Source organism: Tenrec ecaudatus, chromosome 4, assembly GCF_050624435.1.
Source record: "Tenrec ecaudatus isolate mTenEca1 chromosome 4, mTenEca1.hap1, whole genome shotgun sequence".
Classification (NCBI taxonomy): Eukaryota; Metazoa; Chordata; class Mammalia; order Afrosoricida; family Tenrecidae; genus Tenrec; species Tenrec ecaudatus.
Genome location: NC_134533.1, coordinates 60,329,885 through 60,348,951, shown reverse-complemented (window position 1 = coordinate 60,348,951; position 19,067 = coordinate 60,329,885). Strand labels below are relative to the sequence as shown.

General features: G+C 43.8%; 1 protein-coding gene and 1 long non-coding RNA gene across 2 annotated transcripts in view; one reads left to right on the top strand and one right to left on the bottom strand.

Moving 5' to 3' along the window:
* Positions 1–10,410, bottom strand: part of RNF141 (ring finger protein 141) — a 35,883-nt gene extending 25,473 nt beyond the window's left edge. Inside the window, exons 1-2 of the mRNA XM_075546079.1 lie at positions 10,298–10,410; positions 2,252–2,449 (exon numbers count right to left, since the gene is read on the bottom strand). Coding sequence (XP_075402194.1) covers positions 2,252–2,394 — 143 coding nt within the window. The 5' untranslated portion in view covers positions 2,395–2,449; positions 10,298–10,410. The remainder of the gene's footprint in view (positions 1–2,251; positions 2,450–10,297) is intronic.
* A 125-nt stretch (positions 10,411–10,535) lies between these two features.
* Positions 10,536–19,067, top strand: part of LOC142444806 (uncharacterized) — a 21,195-nt gene continuing 12,663 nt past the window's right edge. Inside the window, exons 1-2 of the long non-coding RNA XR_012783933.1 lie at positions 10,536–10,932; positions 16,484–16,686. This is a non-coding gene — a long non-coding RNA (uncharacterized LOC142444806). The remainder of the gene's footprint in view (positions 10,933–16,483; positions 16,687–19,067) is intronic.

The window sequence follows — 19,067 nt, the reverse complement described above, 5'->3', positions numbered from 1 at the left end:
CTGCTGACTGGTTTTCACCAGCAGACTGGTGGTATAGGGCTGTTAATTGTGATGATCCCAGTTGCTTTATCTATAAGTAACTTAGTTCAGTGCTCAGAAAAAAAATACTAATGAATAATAAAATAAAAGGGAGTTGTGATAGTCAAATACATATGCCTTTGAACTGCCTTAAATTGGTGTTGATATGATTTTAAAACGGTATTGAATGCATTTTAAAATGTTATATTTCCACATTAGACTCCTGAGACTTTTAGTCTTCAAGATGACTAGGATCAGTGGACTCCAACTATGTTCATTACAATCAAGATTTGTTTCTTATCGAATGTGCTCCAGATTGGCAAGGATGTCTCCTATTGTCTATGACAAGCCTACAGGAGTAGGCCCTTGTGTCCTATCCCAAGCTATTAATAGTGACTGTGACAGTGAACATCGGCAAACTATGTAGCCCCAGACCGCGTGTGATTCAATTTGGCCTTAAGGAATGTAATGTGGACTAGCGGACAAAGCTTCAGACTTGGGAGAACTGGTTCTGCCATTAACACTTGGGGAAGCCCGCTGCTGTGGCTGGGAGACATCAAGTAGAACTAACCGCTTAAGAAGAGTTTTCTTGACAGTAATCTTTATGGGAAGCGACTGCCAGGCCTTTCTCCTAAGGAACAACTGGGTGGCTTTTAGCTACCAACTTTTCGGTCAGCAGATGATGTGTTAACTGCGTGTGTCCCCAGGGCTCCTTGGTCACCAGTTCCAGTGTCCATCAGTAAGCTGCATGCCTTGCACATAGGAAATGCTCAGTGAATATTCTCTGACTGCCCTCCAGTCAGTGCTGTCTCACAGGAACCCTGTGGGTTTCTGAGACTCTGTTTATGGGAGTAGAAAGCCCAATCTCTCTCCCTCAGAACTGCTGGTGGTTTCAAACTGCCAACCACGTGGATCGCAGCCCAGTGTGTAACCACTCACTACCCTACCAGGGCTCCTCCAGTGAACATTAGCGATAACGAACAGACTCCAGTGAGAACCTTTGGGATCCAATTAAGTGGCAATTCCAAATGAGATAAAGTGCACCTCCAGGGGGATAGAAGGTAGTTAAAAGTGACTTTTATAAATATAGAAAGTGGTTGGCTTAATAGAAAGAAGTAACATTTGCCCTCCTGCCACTAGGTAGAATGCTAATAAGCAAGCAATAATTTACATAAATGAACACAAGTCTGGGGTCATTTACGGACAGAGGCCCTAACAATACCTCTACAGGTTGGTGCAATAATTGATTTTTTAAAAAAGACTCTAATTCATAAAGAAAAGGCTAAATTCTATTAGGTGTGTAGTTGAAGGGTATAAAATGTATATGCTACTTGAGGTAGAAATTTATTTAAAATAATTAAGCAAGTATTTAAAAAGCATAATTAGAAAATACTAATAATAAATGTCTCATTGTTCAGTGATGAAAATAAACTATTACTATCTCAGTGATCAAACATACAAGATTTTTTTTTTAACCAGCTACATTGGTTGACCTACAGAAAACTTCTTAGTGTTTCCTCTGACCGCACCAGGAGCCTTTCTCTAGAGCGGCGAGTTGGCAGATTCCCTTCAGCTGCGCCTCTATAGAATGCTTTCAACGAGGGTCAATTTATAATTTCAGTGTACAATGGTACAAACAGAAACCAACAGTACTGGGGCTGGACCAGACAGCTTTGTGTTCAGCTGTAGGCTCAACTCAGTGACAGCTAATGACCAACAAAAACCAAACCACTGGCATCAAGTAGAATTCTACCCAGAGCAACATTAGTGAGCAGAGCAGGCTCCTTAAGGATTCCGAAGTTGTAACTCGTTATAGGAACAGCAAGTCTCATTTTCCTCCCGTGGAGTGGCTGGTGGGTTGGAACTGTTGACTATGGGGTTAGCAGTTCAACTTGTATGCCACCACGGCTCCTGCCAACAGCAGCAGCAGTGTACAATGGCTGACAGGTTGGGTTGTATATTTAGAATTGCCTCAATATTGGTCTTCCAACTTCAATTTTAATTTCTTTTAACCTCTTCTATTCACATTACGTATTTAAAAGTTGCTACATAGAATGTCTACTTTTACCAGGTACTCAATAAATTTTTGAAGGAAACTGAATGAAATGAAAATATGTAAAGTTTACTATTAAAGTTAAGTCTTATCAATTAATATCTCCCACTACCTCTTATACAGCCATATGAAACACACATGAAGGAAAAACAAAATAAGAGGAGAAAGAATAAGCCTTACACATCATTAAGTTCAGCTACTCTCCCAAGAAATTCTTCATAAGTTAAAGTGCCACTTTCTCGAACCAATGCGACATGTTTTGCTACTTTTTCTGGTAACTTGCTAATAACCAGCTGCGTTTGATCCGAAATTTGCTGTCCCATGATGGAGTGATGTCTTCCGAAGTGCAGAAAGGGTGGTGCTTCATTCACATACTTTCTGTCAAACATACATAAAAGTTACTTTTACTTGTAGTATAAAACCAACACATACAATATATTCCAGGAATAAGACCAACAATAAAAGCAGCCAGAAAACAAACTAAGTACACCTTTAAGTTCAGTAGATTTATAGGACCCTAAAGCAAAATTTTAAGACTACATTTTCCAAATATTTATATGTGTTTTCAGATTCACATAGCTAAACCAGAAAACAGGACTCATTCATATTGTTGGGAGGGTAATGAATCTCTAATTTCTTTAAATATGCCCAGTAAAAAGCATTAAAAAACCAAAATCTAACTGATTACATTTAAAAGGGAAGTTGTCTACCTAATGTAACATCCCTAAGAACATTGCCTGACCGCTTACCGTCAGTCTGTCAGGCTCCGACTAAGTGCTTCCCACCTCCAAGGGGGCTTCAAAAGGGTTTTGGGAAATTCCATTACCTTTCTATTTCATTTTCCCCTAAACTTTTGGAAGCCCCTTCAAATTGTCTCATTTATTTCTTACAATGAGTCTAAGAATAGTTATAACTCTAGTCCTATCTTAAGATAAGAGCTACAGCTGACTGGTTTATTTAAAGTGACAGTTGACAAGTGGCATAAGTAAAAGTTAAACTCAAGTTTTTCAGATTGTAGTGCTGACATTCTTAAGCACTATGATAAACTGGCTCAAACAATTATTAAAAAATCATCAATACCAGCTAGCATCATGGCTTATCAAAGAAAAGCAGGTCCAGCCATCATGAGGGATTAATTAAATGTCTCAACAGTATAGCCCTCAAATGATGTTATAAAAGTGATGCCAAATGGCCCTTGGCAGAAAACAGCCTCCTCAATCCTGTTCTGATGTCACGAAAGACAGAATTCTAGGACTCGTAGCTTGAAAACAGCTGGATGATTTTTCCTTTGACGAGTAACTGCTTACTAGAATACAAATTCTTGAGAATATGGTTGAAATGGAAAGTAAGCTAAATTATTTTTGGGCCTTTGGCCATGCTGGCAATATTCCATAACCAGATATGAAAATCCCATCCAATGCAAACACTACTAGTAGTAATAGCAGTGGCCGTCAGAAAGTTTTCAGCCTCTTCCAATGTGTAAGACGCTCTTCCGAATACTTTCCATGTATTCATGAATCCAGTCACTAAATCCCCGCAGAGACCATTATATAAAGAAAGTAGAGCCCCAAGGACAGACGTGCAGGGAGCTAGAGTAACTAGCCTCACCCGAGTCTTTAAAATATAAAGCTAGGAAAAGAAGAAGCATTACAATTTTTAAAAATCGGACACTCCGCACCCAAGAACGTCCATTTTTCTTAACCTTTAAAGGCGATCATTCATCTCATCCAAATAAACACCCGACAGACATATCAAGCAGGTAAAAGAGTAACCATAACTTTTATAGGGAAAGTTTGCCAGCTAACTTGCCTTTTCATTTAATCAAAGAGTAAAAGGTCTAACTAAAATGCAAAACCATTGCATATTTACATTACTACATTTACAATCAGTATTCATCTCAATAACCAAAATATGTAAATCTGGCTTTTAGTATAAAAATCGAATGTGCTATCTTTTAGGATTATTCTTTCAGTCATCTCAAATAGAGAAGTACAATTGCCCTACAAAAGGAAAACTCCGCAGTCACTGTTTGAATCTCAGCCCACTTGGCAAGAGTAAATGCCACACACCAGAGATAAATGAAGGGAAGTTGTTGAGGAAGATCCAGGCCACTAGGAAAGCATCTGTGAGGGAAAATTATATATTTCAAATACAGTTCACCGATTCATGGCAACTGTATCCAAAGAGAAACAATTATAGACCTTAGAGAGGAGAGGAAGTCTCTAGGGTACTCAACAACAGACTTTGGATTTCAGACTAGTAAAATGTCAGTGATTTGGTGTTTACATTTCTTTTTAATCTAAGGAAGGATGGTTTCCACAAGCAAACAAAGAAACAAATTCAATAAAACCATTATTTCATTTTTAAGAGTGTCATTATAACATAAAATTAATATAGGATATAATCCCCGAAAAATAGGACTTCCCAAGAACATTTATAAGCCTATATGTACGTCACCCATTGTCTTTATTATTCTTATTCTAGTCCAAACTTGTAAAACTGAAAAAGGTTACAATTTGGTGTTAGGGAGCCGTTGTGTTACTAAGACTTTTGAAAAATTAAATTCAGCAAGTACCATGCTCCCAGTAGTGTGCTATATTCTAGAGATACACCAGGGAGCCAGAGGAAGAAACAAGGTTCTTGCCCCCAACAGAGCATCACAGAGTGGAATGAAACAGTAATAACACTTAAATATATGTAATCACACATAAATACACAATTACAGGCTGACAAGCACTAAGCCTAACAAATACAGAATGCTACAATAGTCTACAAAGGAAGCTTGATTCAGTCTTGTGTCAGAAAAGACAGCCCTGGTCTGGGTTACCATTGGATTTAAGAATGGGATTATCAGTGTTATCAAGAGATGTTAGGTAGTTTAGCCTAGGTAATTGGGAAGTCCATTTACGCATGCCCAGGAGAGCCAGCAAAGGACAAAGCTGGATTTTCCCGCCAGTGGGCTCCGATGGGCGTTACACCTGGAGCAGCCCACCTGGGCCAGGTGACAATTCAGCCAATGGGATCAACCTGGGGTCATTCACCACGCCTCCCCTGGGAACCCTTGAAAAGGCAGGGACCGGAAGGGAGAGGTGTGGTCTGGTCGTCTTTGTGGGAGGAGAGAGATCCTTGCGTGACCCGGAGCAGTGGAGCAGTCTCTGCCAGGCCGCTTGGTCAAAGGAATCCTATGGGTGCCGCGTGAAACCTGAAGCTTTTTTTAACTCTCATTAAATTCACTTGGATCACGAGCCCGGCTTCGGTGTGAAATCTTTCTCGCGCAGAGCCAAGGACCGAGGCTGGAATCTAGTCCCGGAGAGAGAGAGACCTTACAAAGAGGAAGGGGGTGCCTTGTTGGGAGCTCATTCCGGGCAGAAAATAAAGAATGAAGAATGCTTAAAGAGCAAAGATGTCATTTTGAAGACTAAGGTGCACCTGAGCCAAGCCATGGCATTTTCAAACGCCTCCGATGCATACAAAATCTGGGCAATCAATAAGGAAGGTTAAAGATTTATGCATGTGAATTACAGCACAGGCAAAAAACACTGAAAGTACTAGGGGACTGCCAAAGAGCAAACACATCTGTCTTGGAAGAAGTACTGCCAGAACGCTCCTTAGGATGGGGAGACTTCCTTGCATGTACTTTGGACCTGTTGTCGGTCCCTGGAGATGGACATCATGCTTGGTAGAGATGCAGTGAAAATGAGGAAAGCCCTCAGCAAGATGGACTGACCCAATGGCTGCAACAACAGGCTCAAACATAAGCACAATAGTGAGGCTGGCATCGGGCCAGGCAATATTTCCGTCTGTTGTACATGGGTTGCTCTGTGGTGGAACAGCCAATACTTTACTCCCCAACTGAAAAGGATCTTGCTGGCTTTCTTGTGCCAAACTGCAATCTATGCAACTGAAACTTTAAATTATGCCTACACTTCTTAAGAAAGAGCTCTGCGGACATGTTGGGTTAAGTGGTGGCTTGCTAACAGTAAGGTCAGCAATCCACCCATTTCTTTGCCTGAGAAAGTGAGGCAGTTGGTTTCTGTGGAGATTTCAGCTCTGTGAACTGGAATCAATCGATGGTCATGGATTTGGTTTGGGGTTTTATCAGCAGCATAACAAGGTGCATGACAGCACAATTTGTGGAGGTCTGCTCTAGTCACCCACCATCGACTTCTCAGTGTCCCTTTACTGTGCACATTCTTGACCACGGCTCCTATTACCTGCTGGGCCACTTGATTATCTCTCTGTGAGTTTCCTGGAGGAACCTTGGTATCGTGGCTTACAGTTGGGCTGCTAACTGCAAGGTCAGCTGTCTGAAACCACAGCTGTTCCGGGGTCAAGGATGAGGCTTTCTACTTCTGTAAAGAGTTACAGTCTTGAAAATCCACAGAAGCAGTCCTACCCTGCCCTAAAGGGTTGTTAGGGGTCAGAACTGACTCGACTGGAGGGTTTTTTTGTGAGTTTTATGAGGAAAGCAGGGTGTTTTTGCTTCTGGTAGACACAAAGGCACACAAAGAATATTTACTGAGTAAATGCAGTCAATGTTCTGGACCAGCTTGGGTCTTTAAAATTATTTCCTTAGTATTCTTCTCACTCTTGTTAATTTGTTCAGTCATCTTCCAGCACTAACTTGGAAAGAATCGAAAGTAAGATAAAAACATACAGAATAAAATGTCAATGTTTATATAAACTGGGCAACAATCGCTGTTTTAACATTGTCAAAACACCTCCATCTAGATTACAGAGTGGGGAACCTGGGTGATCAGATGGTTAATGAGCTTGGCTGCTAAACCAAAGGGCTGGTGGCTCCAGTGGACCCTGAGGGGACGTGGAAGGAAGAACAATCAATCTGATGATCGACTTCCCTGAACACCAATCTGGAAGCACCCCAGCAAAGGAAGGTGAGAATGACCCCACAACTCAAGAGAATGACTGCCACCCGCAGCCCTGAAGTGCGCAGAGCTCACTGAAGCACTGTGTGTTCTGCTGTGTATGTTTTCAACAGCAGCAAAAACAAGAGTATAAAGTAAACCAAACCTGCCACTGAGCACTCCGCAGGGCCCAGTTCTAACACACCCAGGGTTGTCATGAGTCGGTGGTGAGACACCACCACCGAAAACGGTAGTTTGACCTAAGAACATCATTTGCGAACAGCTGACATGGAATTTAGCGAAAGATGAATCTGTGATCAAGATTTCTCCAAGAACTCCACTACAGGAGGGGAAAAAAATCGAACCACTGAGTTGTGGGAGGAGGTCAGATGCTCACAGGCATCCTCCCTGAGGGCGATCAGTAGCCAGACTGCAGTGGGCCCCACTCCCGGTTAAAGACAATGAATGCCTGCAGTCATCTATTTGGTTCCTGTAGGTGGGGTTTACACCCTACTGATAATGGTTCCTATGGAGACCCAGAGAACAGGTCAAAGTTAAACTGCCATCCTGACTCTAGCATCCGCCCATCTTGTCACATGTATACCAATCCCTCTTCCTATTGCGTGTATTTCCCTAGACCACCCCCTCTCATTACTGTTTTACCTATAGCACAACCCCTTCCTGTGATGCATGTCCTCACCTGTAATTAGGGGGCTTGCATGTCCCCAGATATATAAAAAGCCTGGGCTAGCATTAAACTCTCTCTCTCCCTCCACGTGGAGCACCAGGCAGGGCTGAGGTGAGCATGCTACCAAGAATTGTGTCTGACTCCATTTATTTCAATACTTCTCTTCTATCTCTCATGCTCTCTATAATTTTACTTTGATCTTTACTCATTATCGCTGTACAATTGCACCTACCAGACCCCTAATGATGTGTTAGGGGCTGAACATCATTTGCGAACAGCTGGCATGGAATTTAGTGAAAGACGAATCTGTGATCAAGATTTCTCCAAGAACTCCAGTATGGGAGGGGAAAAAAAATCCAACCACTGAGTTTCCAATCCCTAATTTTTCAGTCTCAGTGGTTAGACCTTTCCTCCAGGCAGCCACAGGTGGCCCTCCAACCTTCAGATTAGCAGTCCAGAAATTGCTCAAAGAACTCAACTCTCTGACCTATCATGCCACTGAAAGCATCGCTCTTTCTGGTAAGATTATACCGTGCTCTTTAAGAAACCATTTGAAAGGTTTACTAAGTAAAGAACAACGGCTATTTTGAAACTCACACGAGAACACTAACCACTCCAAAAATGCCGCTTTCTTTAGTGGGTGATGCATACACTTGGTCACTTCCTTTCTAACCAATGAATTACTATAGTTCCAATCTTGTTTATAAAAACACAAAACACATGATGTGCAATCAGTCAAAAAAATGAAGGGGGGGGGAGAAACCTCCCTGAAAATTTAAACCATAACCCATTCATAAAAGGATTACAGCAAGGCTGAAATGCCTGAAAGTGAAGCAAGATGGCTAGCTCTCTAGTCAGAAAGGATTTAGGTAATACCGTGGAAAACTCCCTTTTCTATCAAATCTTTACCAACTTTATTTACTTCTAAAAATATTTACAATTTAAATAATTACCAACTGTTTTTATTATCAAGTTAGCTCTAACATCAGAGATTAAAACTAAGTATAAAACTAGGTGCCTGAGGGCAAGATTTACTTTATTACCCATTGCTTATTCAATTTCTAGATCTGTAATCAGACATCAACTGTTCTTCAAGGCAAGAAATTAATTCAGTTCTAACAGATATACATAGTGAAACAATTAGGCCAATCAGAGGCTCTATAGAATCCGGAATGCCTGTTTTGAGTTTTAAACTCATTAATCAGAATTGGGTTTTTTTTAACAGAAAGAAAACCTACAGAATACTTAAGAAATTTACAATACGGATTACTAACAGTACTGATTTGTGCTCACTCTTTACTAAATACACTCTTCAGATTTGAAAAAATACACTATGGTTATTAAGAATTCTCTCTCGATCTAGTCTGCCTTTGGGAGAAGAGGAAGGTAAGTGTGTTAGCATTTGGACAACCAATCAAAGGACCAGGCTGTATATATACATCTGATACAAAGTCCACATACCTGCAATGACAGAACTAACATATTTAGGAAACATAGAGTCATATTCTGGAGAAAATAAAGCCAAACCCCACCAGAGGAAAGGAGAAAGTGCCGTGTCATTTTTGAGTTCTGAATTCAGGAAGCCTCACTTACTAGAGGGGTGGTGACTTCAATACAGAGGCAACTACTGGGCCATTGGGGAGCTGCAGCAACAGTCCTGAAATTCCGAATGAATGGAGCTCATTTTAAAGCAAAAAGAACGGGGGTAAGGAGAAGAAAAGACGACTTTGGGGCAAAAAACGGAATGATAAAGACTGTGAAGTTTTATTAATGAGCCGGCGGCGGGAAGAGCCGAATCAGGTGGCATCATGAAATAGGGCAGAACTCTAAAGTGTCCTCGAGCAAAGTCCGACTGGAGGTACACGGAATATGGAAGTACACTGAAATAATAGAGCTGTCGATAAATTCACTAGTAGTCAATCCACGGTTTGTAACATAGGACAAGTAACTGAAGAAATCATTCCAAAATCTAGTGCAGACAGGGACTTTTCTACACAGTACGATGCTTGGTGGGGAAACATCGTTTCCTCTGGGCCCTAAGTAAAGGTAGACTCCTGTAAAGAGGACCAGTGGGGGACACTCGCAGGGGCATTTCTACCCTGTCTTACACGGTCGCTGTAGCGAGTCGGAATCGACTTCAATAGCATGAGGGTGGGTTTTTTGTTTTTTAATGAGAGCTCGACAAGGAAAGGCCTTTGGGAAGAGGAGTAGCTTAGGTTCCTTTTGAAACACTGGGGTTGACTACGTAGACGACTTGGTGATTTCTGGGCTAAGTAATCACTAAAAGGGTTGCTAATCTGGGGTGTCCGCAGGAGCAGGCTGGCGCTCCTGCTTTCTCGCCTCAGTCCCTCCCCCTTCAGGCGCACCTGGACCTTTAGCCTACGCCTTTACCTACGGCGACAATCTTTAAAAAAGCATTCTGGGCGCAGGTAGGAAAAACACACTCCTGGTGCCCTCCAGTCACCCCCAAAGCGGGTCAAACCACCCTCATCCCTGGCAACGGGAAGGCGCCCGGGCCAGCCGGCGCTCTCCAGAGGCCTGGCCAGGGCGGCGGGGCCGGGTCTCGGCCCCAGGGCGCGCGGCTCCACGCAGGGCGGGCCCGGTGGGCTCTCCACCCGCGGCCCGAGGGTGGTGGGGCAGCTAGAAAAGGAAGCGGCGGAACACAGCGCTCACCCCAGCCTGAAGGCATCGCGCTCCAGCGGCCGCGGCGCCGCCCCGACAGCTGCGCCGACGCACGCGCCGTGCGCTCCCGTCCGCGTCGCCGCCCGGTGACGCAGGCCCCGCCCCGGCGCGCGCGCCCCGCCCACGCCCACGCCCACGCCCCGCCCCCGTGCCTGGCTCTGGCTCTCACGCGCCCGCGGCGCCCCGGCGCGCGCGCCCCGCCCCGCCCCGCCCACGCCCACGCCCCGCCCCCGTGCCTGGCTCCGGCTCTCACGCGCCCGCGGCGCCCCGGCACGTGCGCGCCCCGCGCCCTGGACGCCGCCTGCGAGGCCGGGGACCGCGGACACCAGGGACAGGCCACCGTGACGTCTCTGGACGAGAAAGGGCGGGCCCCGCTGGCGCCTTCTCAGAGCCGGTACCGGCCTCCCGCGAGCTCCCGTTTGGTCTGAGGGAGCCCAGGCCACCTTCTCCGTGTGTACCGCCCGACCTCCCACGGCCACAGACACACGGCAGTCGTCGCCCATTGCTTGTTTAGCACGAACGGGGCCCTTTAGGCTCACTCACCAGGCTTGTCTCCAAGCCCAAACGAGCTCGCGTCGAAAGAAACGCACGCGTACAGCGTCCGGAAGCAGCGTGCCGTGTTGACGGTAAGCACCGAGAAGCGGCGATTTTTATTATGAGGGAGCCTTGGTGGCCCAGCGGTTTAGCACTCCACTGTGAGTAAACTCCACTTGTCGCCTGACTGCTTATGGTCAAGTTGTGAGCTCCTCAGGTTCAGAAAGACGAGACCTTCCGCTAGGTAAAGAATGAGAGCCTTGGACACTAGGGACGGGTCAAAAAGCTCGTGGCGAAAATGGAATTCCAACCGAGTTTTCCCATGGAGTTTCTGAAACGCTTATGCCTAAGCCTTGCTGTGAGTCCTCCCGCCCCGCCACGGTGGATTTGGTTTGGGGTCAGTGTCACCGGCATGGTGGCATGGGTTGTCAGGTAGATTTGTCCTGAGAAGACCTTCAGCTCTAACTCGGTGACCCTCTAGGGCAGCCGTTCGCCACCTTCCTCGTGCCACGACCCTTTCATTCAGTTCCTCCTGTGCTGGTGACCCCCAACCATACAATGATTTTCGTTGCTACTTCATCACTGTCATTTAGCTACTGTTATGAATCGCGAGACCCCTGTGAAAGGGTCGTTAGACCTCCAAAGGGGTCTCGGACCCCCAGGTTGAGAACCGCTGCTATCGGAGGAATTCGTGTCCCTCTAGAGCAAGCACTACATGTTTTGAGAATGATGAGGGCAGCAAATGTACAAATGTGCTTGACACAATGGATGGATGGGTGGATTGTGCGAGCCCCCAATAAAATGATTTTTAAAAACCTAAAACAAAACAGAACAAGCCCTGCTAGGTCCTGCCCTAGCCTCACAAATGTTGCAATGTTTGAGCCCATTGTTGCAGCCACTGTGCTCATCCATCTCTCTGAGCACCTTCCTCTTTTTCAGTGACCCTTTACCAAGTATCAGGTCCTCCCCAGGGACTGGTCCTCTGTGAGAACATCTCCAGAGTACAGGAGAGGAAGGCTTACCTTCCAGGATTCCTTTATTATTATTATTTATGTTCAGATAGTTGATTTCTTCTAACTTTTAAGTTTAAATCATTTTTGGGCGGGCTATTACAGCTCTTATCAGAAGACCACCACAAGTCTACGGCATCAGTTCTTCAGCCCTCCGTTTTCATTGTCCAGCTTTGGTATGCAAAAGCTGTGATTAAAAATACCGAGGCTCCAGTCAGGGGCACCTTAGGCTTCATAGTTGATTTACAGACGGCTTTTGGGGCAGATTTACCCAATGCAGTATGTCATTTCACTTCTTGACTGCTGCTTCCACAGGAATTGATTGTGGCTGCAAATAAAGTGAATACTGGCTACTTTAATTACCCCCCCCCATTTATCATGATGTTTTTTATTGGTCTAATTCTGAAGGGTTTTGCTTTCTTTATGTGGGGTGTAATCCACACTGCAGGCTGTAGACTTTGACCTTCATCAGTAAGTACTTCAGCTGTGCTGAAAGTGATAGCATGTGGTGTAATGAGCTTCCGCCCACCCTGATGCTGAGATCTTCCTGTACTCCAGCTTCCAGTATTATTTGCTGAGCTTACAGATTGAATAAACATGGTAAAAGGATATAGCGTTGGCACACACCTTTCCAGATTTTCAACCACTCAGTACCCCCTTGTTCTGTTTAAACCACTGCCTCTTGGTGTATGTGCATGTTCTGTGTGAGCACAATGGAAACATTTTGGAATCCCCATTCTTCACATTGTTGTTTATAATATGTTAAGATCCACAGAGTCAAATACCTTTGCATAGTCAATAAAATACAAGTGAACATCTTTCTGGTATTCTTTGCTTTCGGATAGGATCCATATGACATCAGCAGTTACAACCGTGGCTCCATGTCATTCTCTGAATGCAGCTTGGATTTCTCACAGTTTCCTGTTGATGTATTGCTGCAATCATTTTTTAAATGATCTTCAACAAAATTTTACTTGTGTATGAAAACTTAATATCAAATTCGAAAGATAGATGCTTATTGATCATTTACTGTGTGCCACGCCCAGTTCTAAGTACTTTAAGCCATTTCCTTAGTCTGCCCCTGTTCATGTGACCTATGTATGTCAGAATATATACATATATAATATAACTTCTATGAAATCCAGGACAAGTAAATCCATAGTGCTAGAACTATATTATTAACTCCTTAGGGTTATGTATGATAGGGGAAGTTGGGAGGGAATGAGGACCTACCATATATACTCAAATATAAGCTGACCTGAGTATAAGCCGAGGTACCTAATTATTACCTGGGAAACCAGAAAAACTGATTGACTCAAGTATAAGCCTAGGGTGGAAAATGCAGAAGCTTTTGGTGAGTTTTAATAATCAAAATAAATGAAAATAAAATTACTAAAAATTGAGATATCAGTGTGGTAATATATTTAAATATTTATTTTAAATAGAAAACATAAAAGGACAGCAAGTCACTTAACATTAGTAAACCGGCACAGTAAGTGGAAAGTAGGTTCAACAAAAACAATGAGGTATCAACAATGATACCATAAGAGTACTATTCCCTGAGCTCAATCAGCAACCAAGCTAAAATGTAAAGAGTTAAAATCCTTCAAAACTGGATTCCTCATCATCATCCGTATCCCAATGCAGAGCTTCAGCTGGTGTGAGGTCATCATAGATGCTGTCCTCACTGAGATCGCCGTCATCACCATCACTGCTGTCCTTTTCATACAAAGCGCAGTCTTCACTGCCATCCATAGCATTACTAATACTACATTTCTGGAAGGCACGTCACACCATGTCTTCTGGAATGTCTTCCCATGCATCTCGAACCCACTTTGCTATTACCTCTATGTCAGGCTTCATGAGATTTCCTCCTTTTGTTAGTCGGACTTGACCAGATAATATCCATTCATGCCACATCCTTCGCACACGGTCTTTAAAAGGCTTATTCAAAGATACACGTCATAGGATGGCTCTGATTGGTTAGATTTGAGTAAACAAACATTCAATGCCCTGCAGTGTCAGTGGGGCTTTGAATGAACAGCGGAGAAAGGGCAATCACCTGCGAGATGATGGTTGCTTGTCCTATTACCTCAGGGGAGGTGGGGGGCAGCGAGATGTTACACCTCGCTAGGGTACCACTGACCTGTGTATAAGCCGAGCCCCAGATTTTCAGCACAATTTTTGTGCTGAAAAACTGCTGAAAACCTCGGCTTATACGCGAGTATATACGGTACATTCTTTTTATACCTAAGGAGCATGTAGTGAGGATTGGACTAAGGGAGAGACTAAAATATTTTAAGGTTATTATTCATGGCATCTCTTTGTGGTCCCATGTCATCACTGTGCCGTTTTCATAACGTTACAAAAGCATGATGTAAAAAGAAGAGGCCAATAAAGATTATTAAAGGTTATCCAATCATAATAGAAGATATTAAAATTCTTTATTGGAAAGGAATTACAGTTATAGTGTCTCAGAAGAAGGAAGCCTTTGTTTTTTTGTACATATTAAAATATAGGAGAATGTTTGTAGTTAATCTTAAATATAAATAGTAAGGTTTATGGAAGAAGAAACGGTGTGATTATTAGGTCTTGTGTCACCTTGAGATGGCTGGGATTCTCCATTGTTTGACAGTAAGCCCTTCCCCAAAGATGCAGGTGACAGCTTAATGATGCCCCTTGTGTGTGTGTGTGTGTGTGTGTGTGTGTGTGTGTGTGGTCTATTTTGATATCTATAAGGATGCTATGGAGAGAACTGCCTTCCTTCCTTCATTCCTGCTGGTATGGATCCTGTGTTTGGTTCTTGGGATATGTGCCTGCCACCGGCGATACTGCCTGCTGTTCCCGGGAGCTATCCATGGTCTACCAAAGCAGCCAGTATCCCACTCCAGCTTTACCTCTACAAGCGCCTGATCTCCTGGCTTCTCTGCCCCAGGTGGCCACACGAGTCAGGACATACCTTCGGGGTAACATCTGGGAACCAAACTGCCCTTACTGCTTCTACAACTCTCTAAGCCAGTTTTCTTTTTTGCCATTTTTCTTGGCACCTACTCCTCTTTCTATGTCGCTGATTTTGCTTCTCTAGAAAACCCTGCCTCACACATCTAGCCTAACACAAACTTCCGGGTTAATTCTTTTATAAGAAGAACAAGGCTTTTGTAATAAATCTTGCGATTTGTATATTCATATTTTTCTGGTCATATAGATATTTTCCAGATGAAGAGAAAACAAACATTTCAATAGAGTCATAGTAAACACCATCTTGTGATGTCCAGGAAACTTTGAGCGATGTTCAAAATGACGTACTTTTTATTTCTAGGAAAGCACAGCCCATGACTTCTCTCTTTTAAAAAAGTAAGGTCATTAAACATCTGCGACAGGACTATGGGAACATGTGTGGAAGATTTGGAGTGGCTATGGATTTAAATATTTTTAACATCCTGTATATTATTCGTAGAATCATAAAGTGGAAAAACCATCTAGCCTAACATTCTTTTATAGATGAGGAAACTGATAATCCAAAGATGGGAAGTGACACACCAAAGGACTAAAGTGCAAGTAAACCGCACTTGGTTAGGACCCAGATTTCCTCCCCTTTAGTGTAGTGTGTTTGCCCACAGTTCATTACTGCTTTTACTTGTATCGCTGTAGGACATGTGGAGAAGTGGAATAGTGTCAAATGTGAAGTTGGGAAAATTGGAACTGTTCAAAAATGAAATGGAATGAATAAAGATTGATAGTAGGCATTAATGAGCTGAAATGGATTGGTATTTGCCATTGTAAATCAGATAATCATATGATTTATTACGTGGGGAATGGAAAATTGAGGGGAATGGTGTGACATTGTCAAAAAGAACATTCCAAGATCGATCCTGAAGTGCAATGCTGTCAGTAATAGGATGAGTTCCAGCGACATGCAAGGAAGATCAGTTAAGATTACTTTTATTCACATTTACACACAAACTACTCAAACCAAAGGTGAAGAAAGTGAAGATTTCTACCAACGTTTTCAGTCTGAAATTGATCAAATTGCACTCAAGATGCTCTGATAATTACTGGTAGTTTGAATGCATAAGTTGGAAACAAGAAGGATCAGTAGTTGGAAGATGTAGCCTTGGTGATAGAAATGGTGTCAGAGCTTGCACAATCAATCCATCAAGTTTTGCAATGGTCTATTCATTGGAAATACAGTTTTTCAACAGCCTAAATGGTGGCTGCATTTGTGGCCTCACCAGACAGAATACACAGGAGTCAAATTGACTACATCTGCAGAAAAGAGATGATGGGAGGCACAAGGCCATTAGAACAGGGCCGTGGAGCAACTGCAGAATCAAGCTTTACTGGCTCCTGTGCAAATGCAAGTTGAAGCTGGATAAAATTAAAACAAGTCGGGGAGCGGGGAGGGAGGGGAAAAAAAAGAGGACCTGATGCAAAGGGCTTAAGTGGAGAGCAAATGCTTTGAAAATGATGAGGGCAAAGAATGCACATATGTGCTTTACACAATTGATGTATGTAGGGATTGTGATGAGTTGTATGAGTCCCTAATAAAATGTTTTTAAAAAAACTAAAACAAGCATGAACCGTTGTGAGGACGGCAAAGGACCAGGCAAATGTTCTGTTTTGTTGTGCACAGGCCAACACCGTGGCACCCAACAAGGACAACAATTAGGATGTTGGTGGAGAACATTGACCATCAGCTGCCAAGAGAAGGAACACATGTTTTGGAAGAAGTACAGCCAGAAAGCTCCTTAGAAGCAAAGATGGCAACACTTTGTTTCACCTCCTTCAGACATGTTATCAGGAGACACCAGTCCCCGGAGAAGGACAGTATGCATGGTAGGAAGTCAGTGAAACAGAGGAAGACCCTTAATAAGGCGAATTGATACAGTGGGTGCAACAAGGGGCTCAGACGCAGCGATGGTTGTGAGGATGCACAGGAGCGGTTCTTTTTTTTTTTTTAATGTCATTGATTTTATTTTATTTTTTTTAATTTTAACAATTTATTAGGGGCTCATACAATTCTTATCACAGTTCATACATATACATACATCAATTGTATAAAGCACATCTGTACAGTCTTTGCCCTAATCATTTTTTCTCCTCTTTTCTTTTTTTTACATTTTATTAGGGACTCATACAACTCTTATCACCATCCATACATACACATACATCAATTGTATAAAGCACATCCATACATTCCCTGCCCCAATCATTCTCAAGGCATTTGCTCTCCACTTAAGCCCCTTGCATCAGTCCTCTTTTTTTTTCCCCCTCCCTCCCCTTTCCCCCCTCCCTCATGTGCCCTTGGTAGTTTATACCTCGTTATTTTGTCATATCTTGCCCTATCCGGAGTCTCCCTTCCCCCCTTCTCTGCTGTCCCTCTCCCAGGGAAGAGGTCACATGTGGATCCTTATAATCAGTTCCCCCTTTCCAACCCACTCACCCTCCACTCTCCCAGCATCGTCCCTCACACCCTTGGTCCTGAAGGTATCATCCACCCTGGATTCCCTGTACCTCCAGCCTTCATATGTACCAGTGTATAGCCTCTGTCCTATCCAGGCCTACAAGGTAGAATTCGGATCATGGTAGTTGGGGGGAGGAAGCATCCAGAATCTGGGGGAAAGCTGTGTTCTTCATCGGTACTACCTCGTACCCTAATTAACCCATCTCCTCTCCTAAACGCCTCTATGAGGGGATCTCCATTGGCCGACACTTGGGCCTTGGGTCTCCACTCTGCACTTCCCCCTTCATTTAATATGGTATATATATACATATACATATACACATATATACACATACATACACACACTTATATCGTTGTTGTTTTTTTTTTGGCATGATGCCTTATACCTGGTCCCTTGGCACCTCGTGATCGCACTGGCTGGTGTGCTTCTTCCATGTGGGCTTTTTTGCTTCTGAGCTTGATGGCCGCTTGTTCACCTTCAAGCCTTTAAGACCCCAGACACTATCTCTTTTGATAGCCGGGCACCATCAGCTTTCTTCACCACATTTGCTTATGCACCCATTTGTCTTCAGCGATCCTATCATGGAGGTGTGCAGTCAATGATATGATTTTTTGTTCTTTGATGCCTGGTAACTGATCCCTTTGGGACCACTCGATCACACAGGCTGGTGTGTTCTTCCATGTGGACTTTGTTGCTTCTGAGCTAGATGGCCGCTTGTTTATCTTCAAGCCTTTAAGACCCCAGTCACTATCTCTTTTGATAGCCAGGCACCAACAGCTTTCTTCACCACATTTACTTGTTCACCCGCTTTGGCTTCAGCAGTTGTGTCGGGAGAGTGAGCATCATAGAATTCCAATTTAATAAAAGAAGGTATTCATGCATTGAGGGAGTGTTTGAGTAGAGGCCCAAGGTCCTTCCGCCACCTTAATATTTGACCTATAAATATAGACACATAGATCTATTTCCCCATCCTCCTATATATATTTGCATGTACATGTCTTTGTCTAGACCTCCATGAATGCCCTTTGACTCCTAGCTTTTTCCTCCATCTCCCTTGACTTTCCTCCTGCCCTACTACCATGCTTCATCGCCACCTGGGCTAGAGTATACCTCTTCTCTAAGCAACCTTACCCTTGATCATTTCCCACCATGCCTGCCACTCCCCCTTCTCTACCATTTGGGGTCCCATGTTTTTCCCTTGTCCCTGGGTTTGTTAACACCACTTCCTTACCCCCCTACCCCCCCACCCCAAGTCCCCCCGGTACTGTCGGTCCTGTTGTTTTTCCTCCAGATAGTTCATCCAGCCTGTCCTATTCAGACAGACCTGTGGAGACACTAACATGCACGAAAACAAGACAGAGGTAAACAAAGCAACAGTATACAACCAGACAACAAAACAACAAAAACAAAGCACTGACAAAGAACAGAACAAAACACTTCACAAAAGAAAGGCTTGTAGTTCGTTCAAGGATCATTTGCTGGCCCTTAGGAGCGTTTTCCAGCCCAGTCTGTTGGGGCACCACGCCCTGGCCCCAAAGTCCACTTTCAGCATTCCCTGGGGACCTTGCCACTCCATTCCCTTGCTGTTCCGCTGCACTCCCCCAGTGATTTGCCTCGGTGTGGTGGGATCAGGTCAGGTGCAATTCCCACACTGTGTCTCCGGTGCTGTCCCCTGTATCGCCCTTAGTCACTGAGGGGCATCATGTCTCATAGTAGGGCCAGCCATGTTGTTCTCTCTGTGGACTGGCTGCT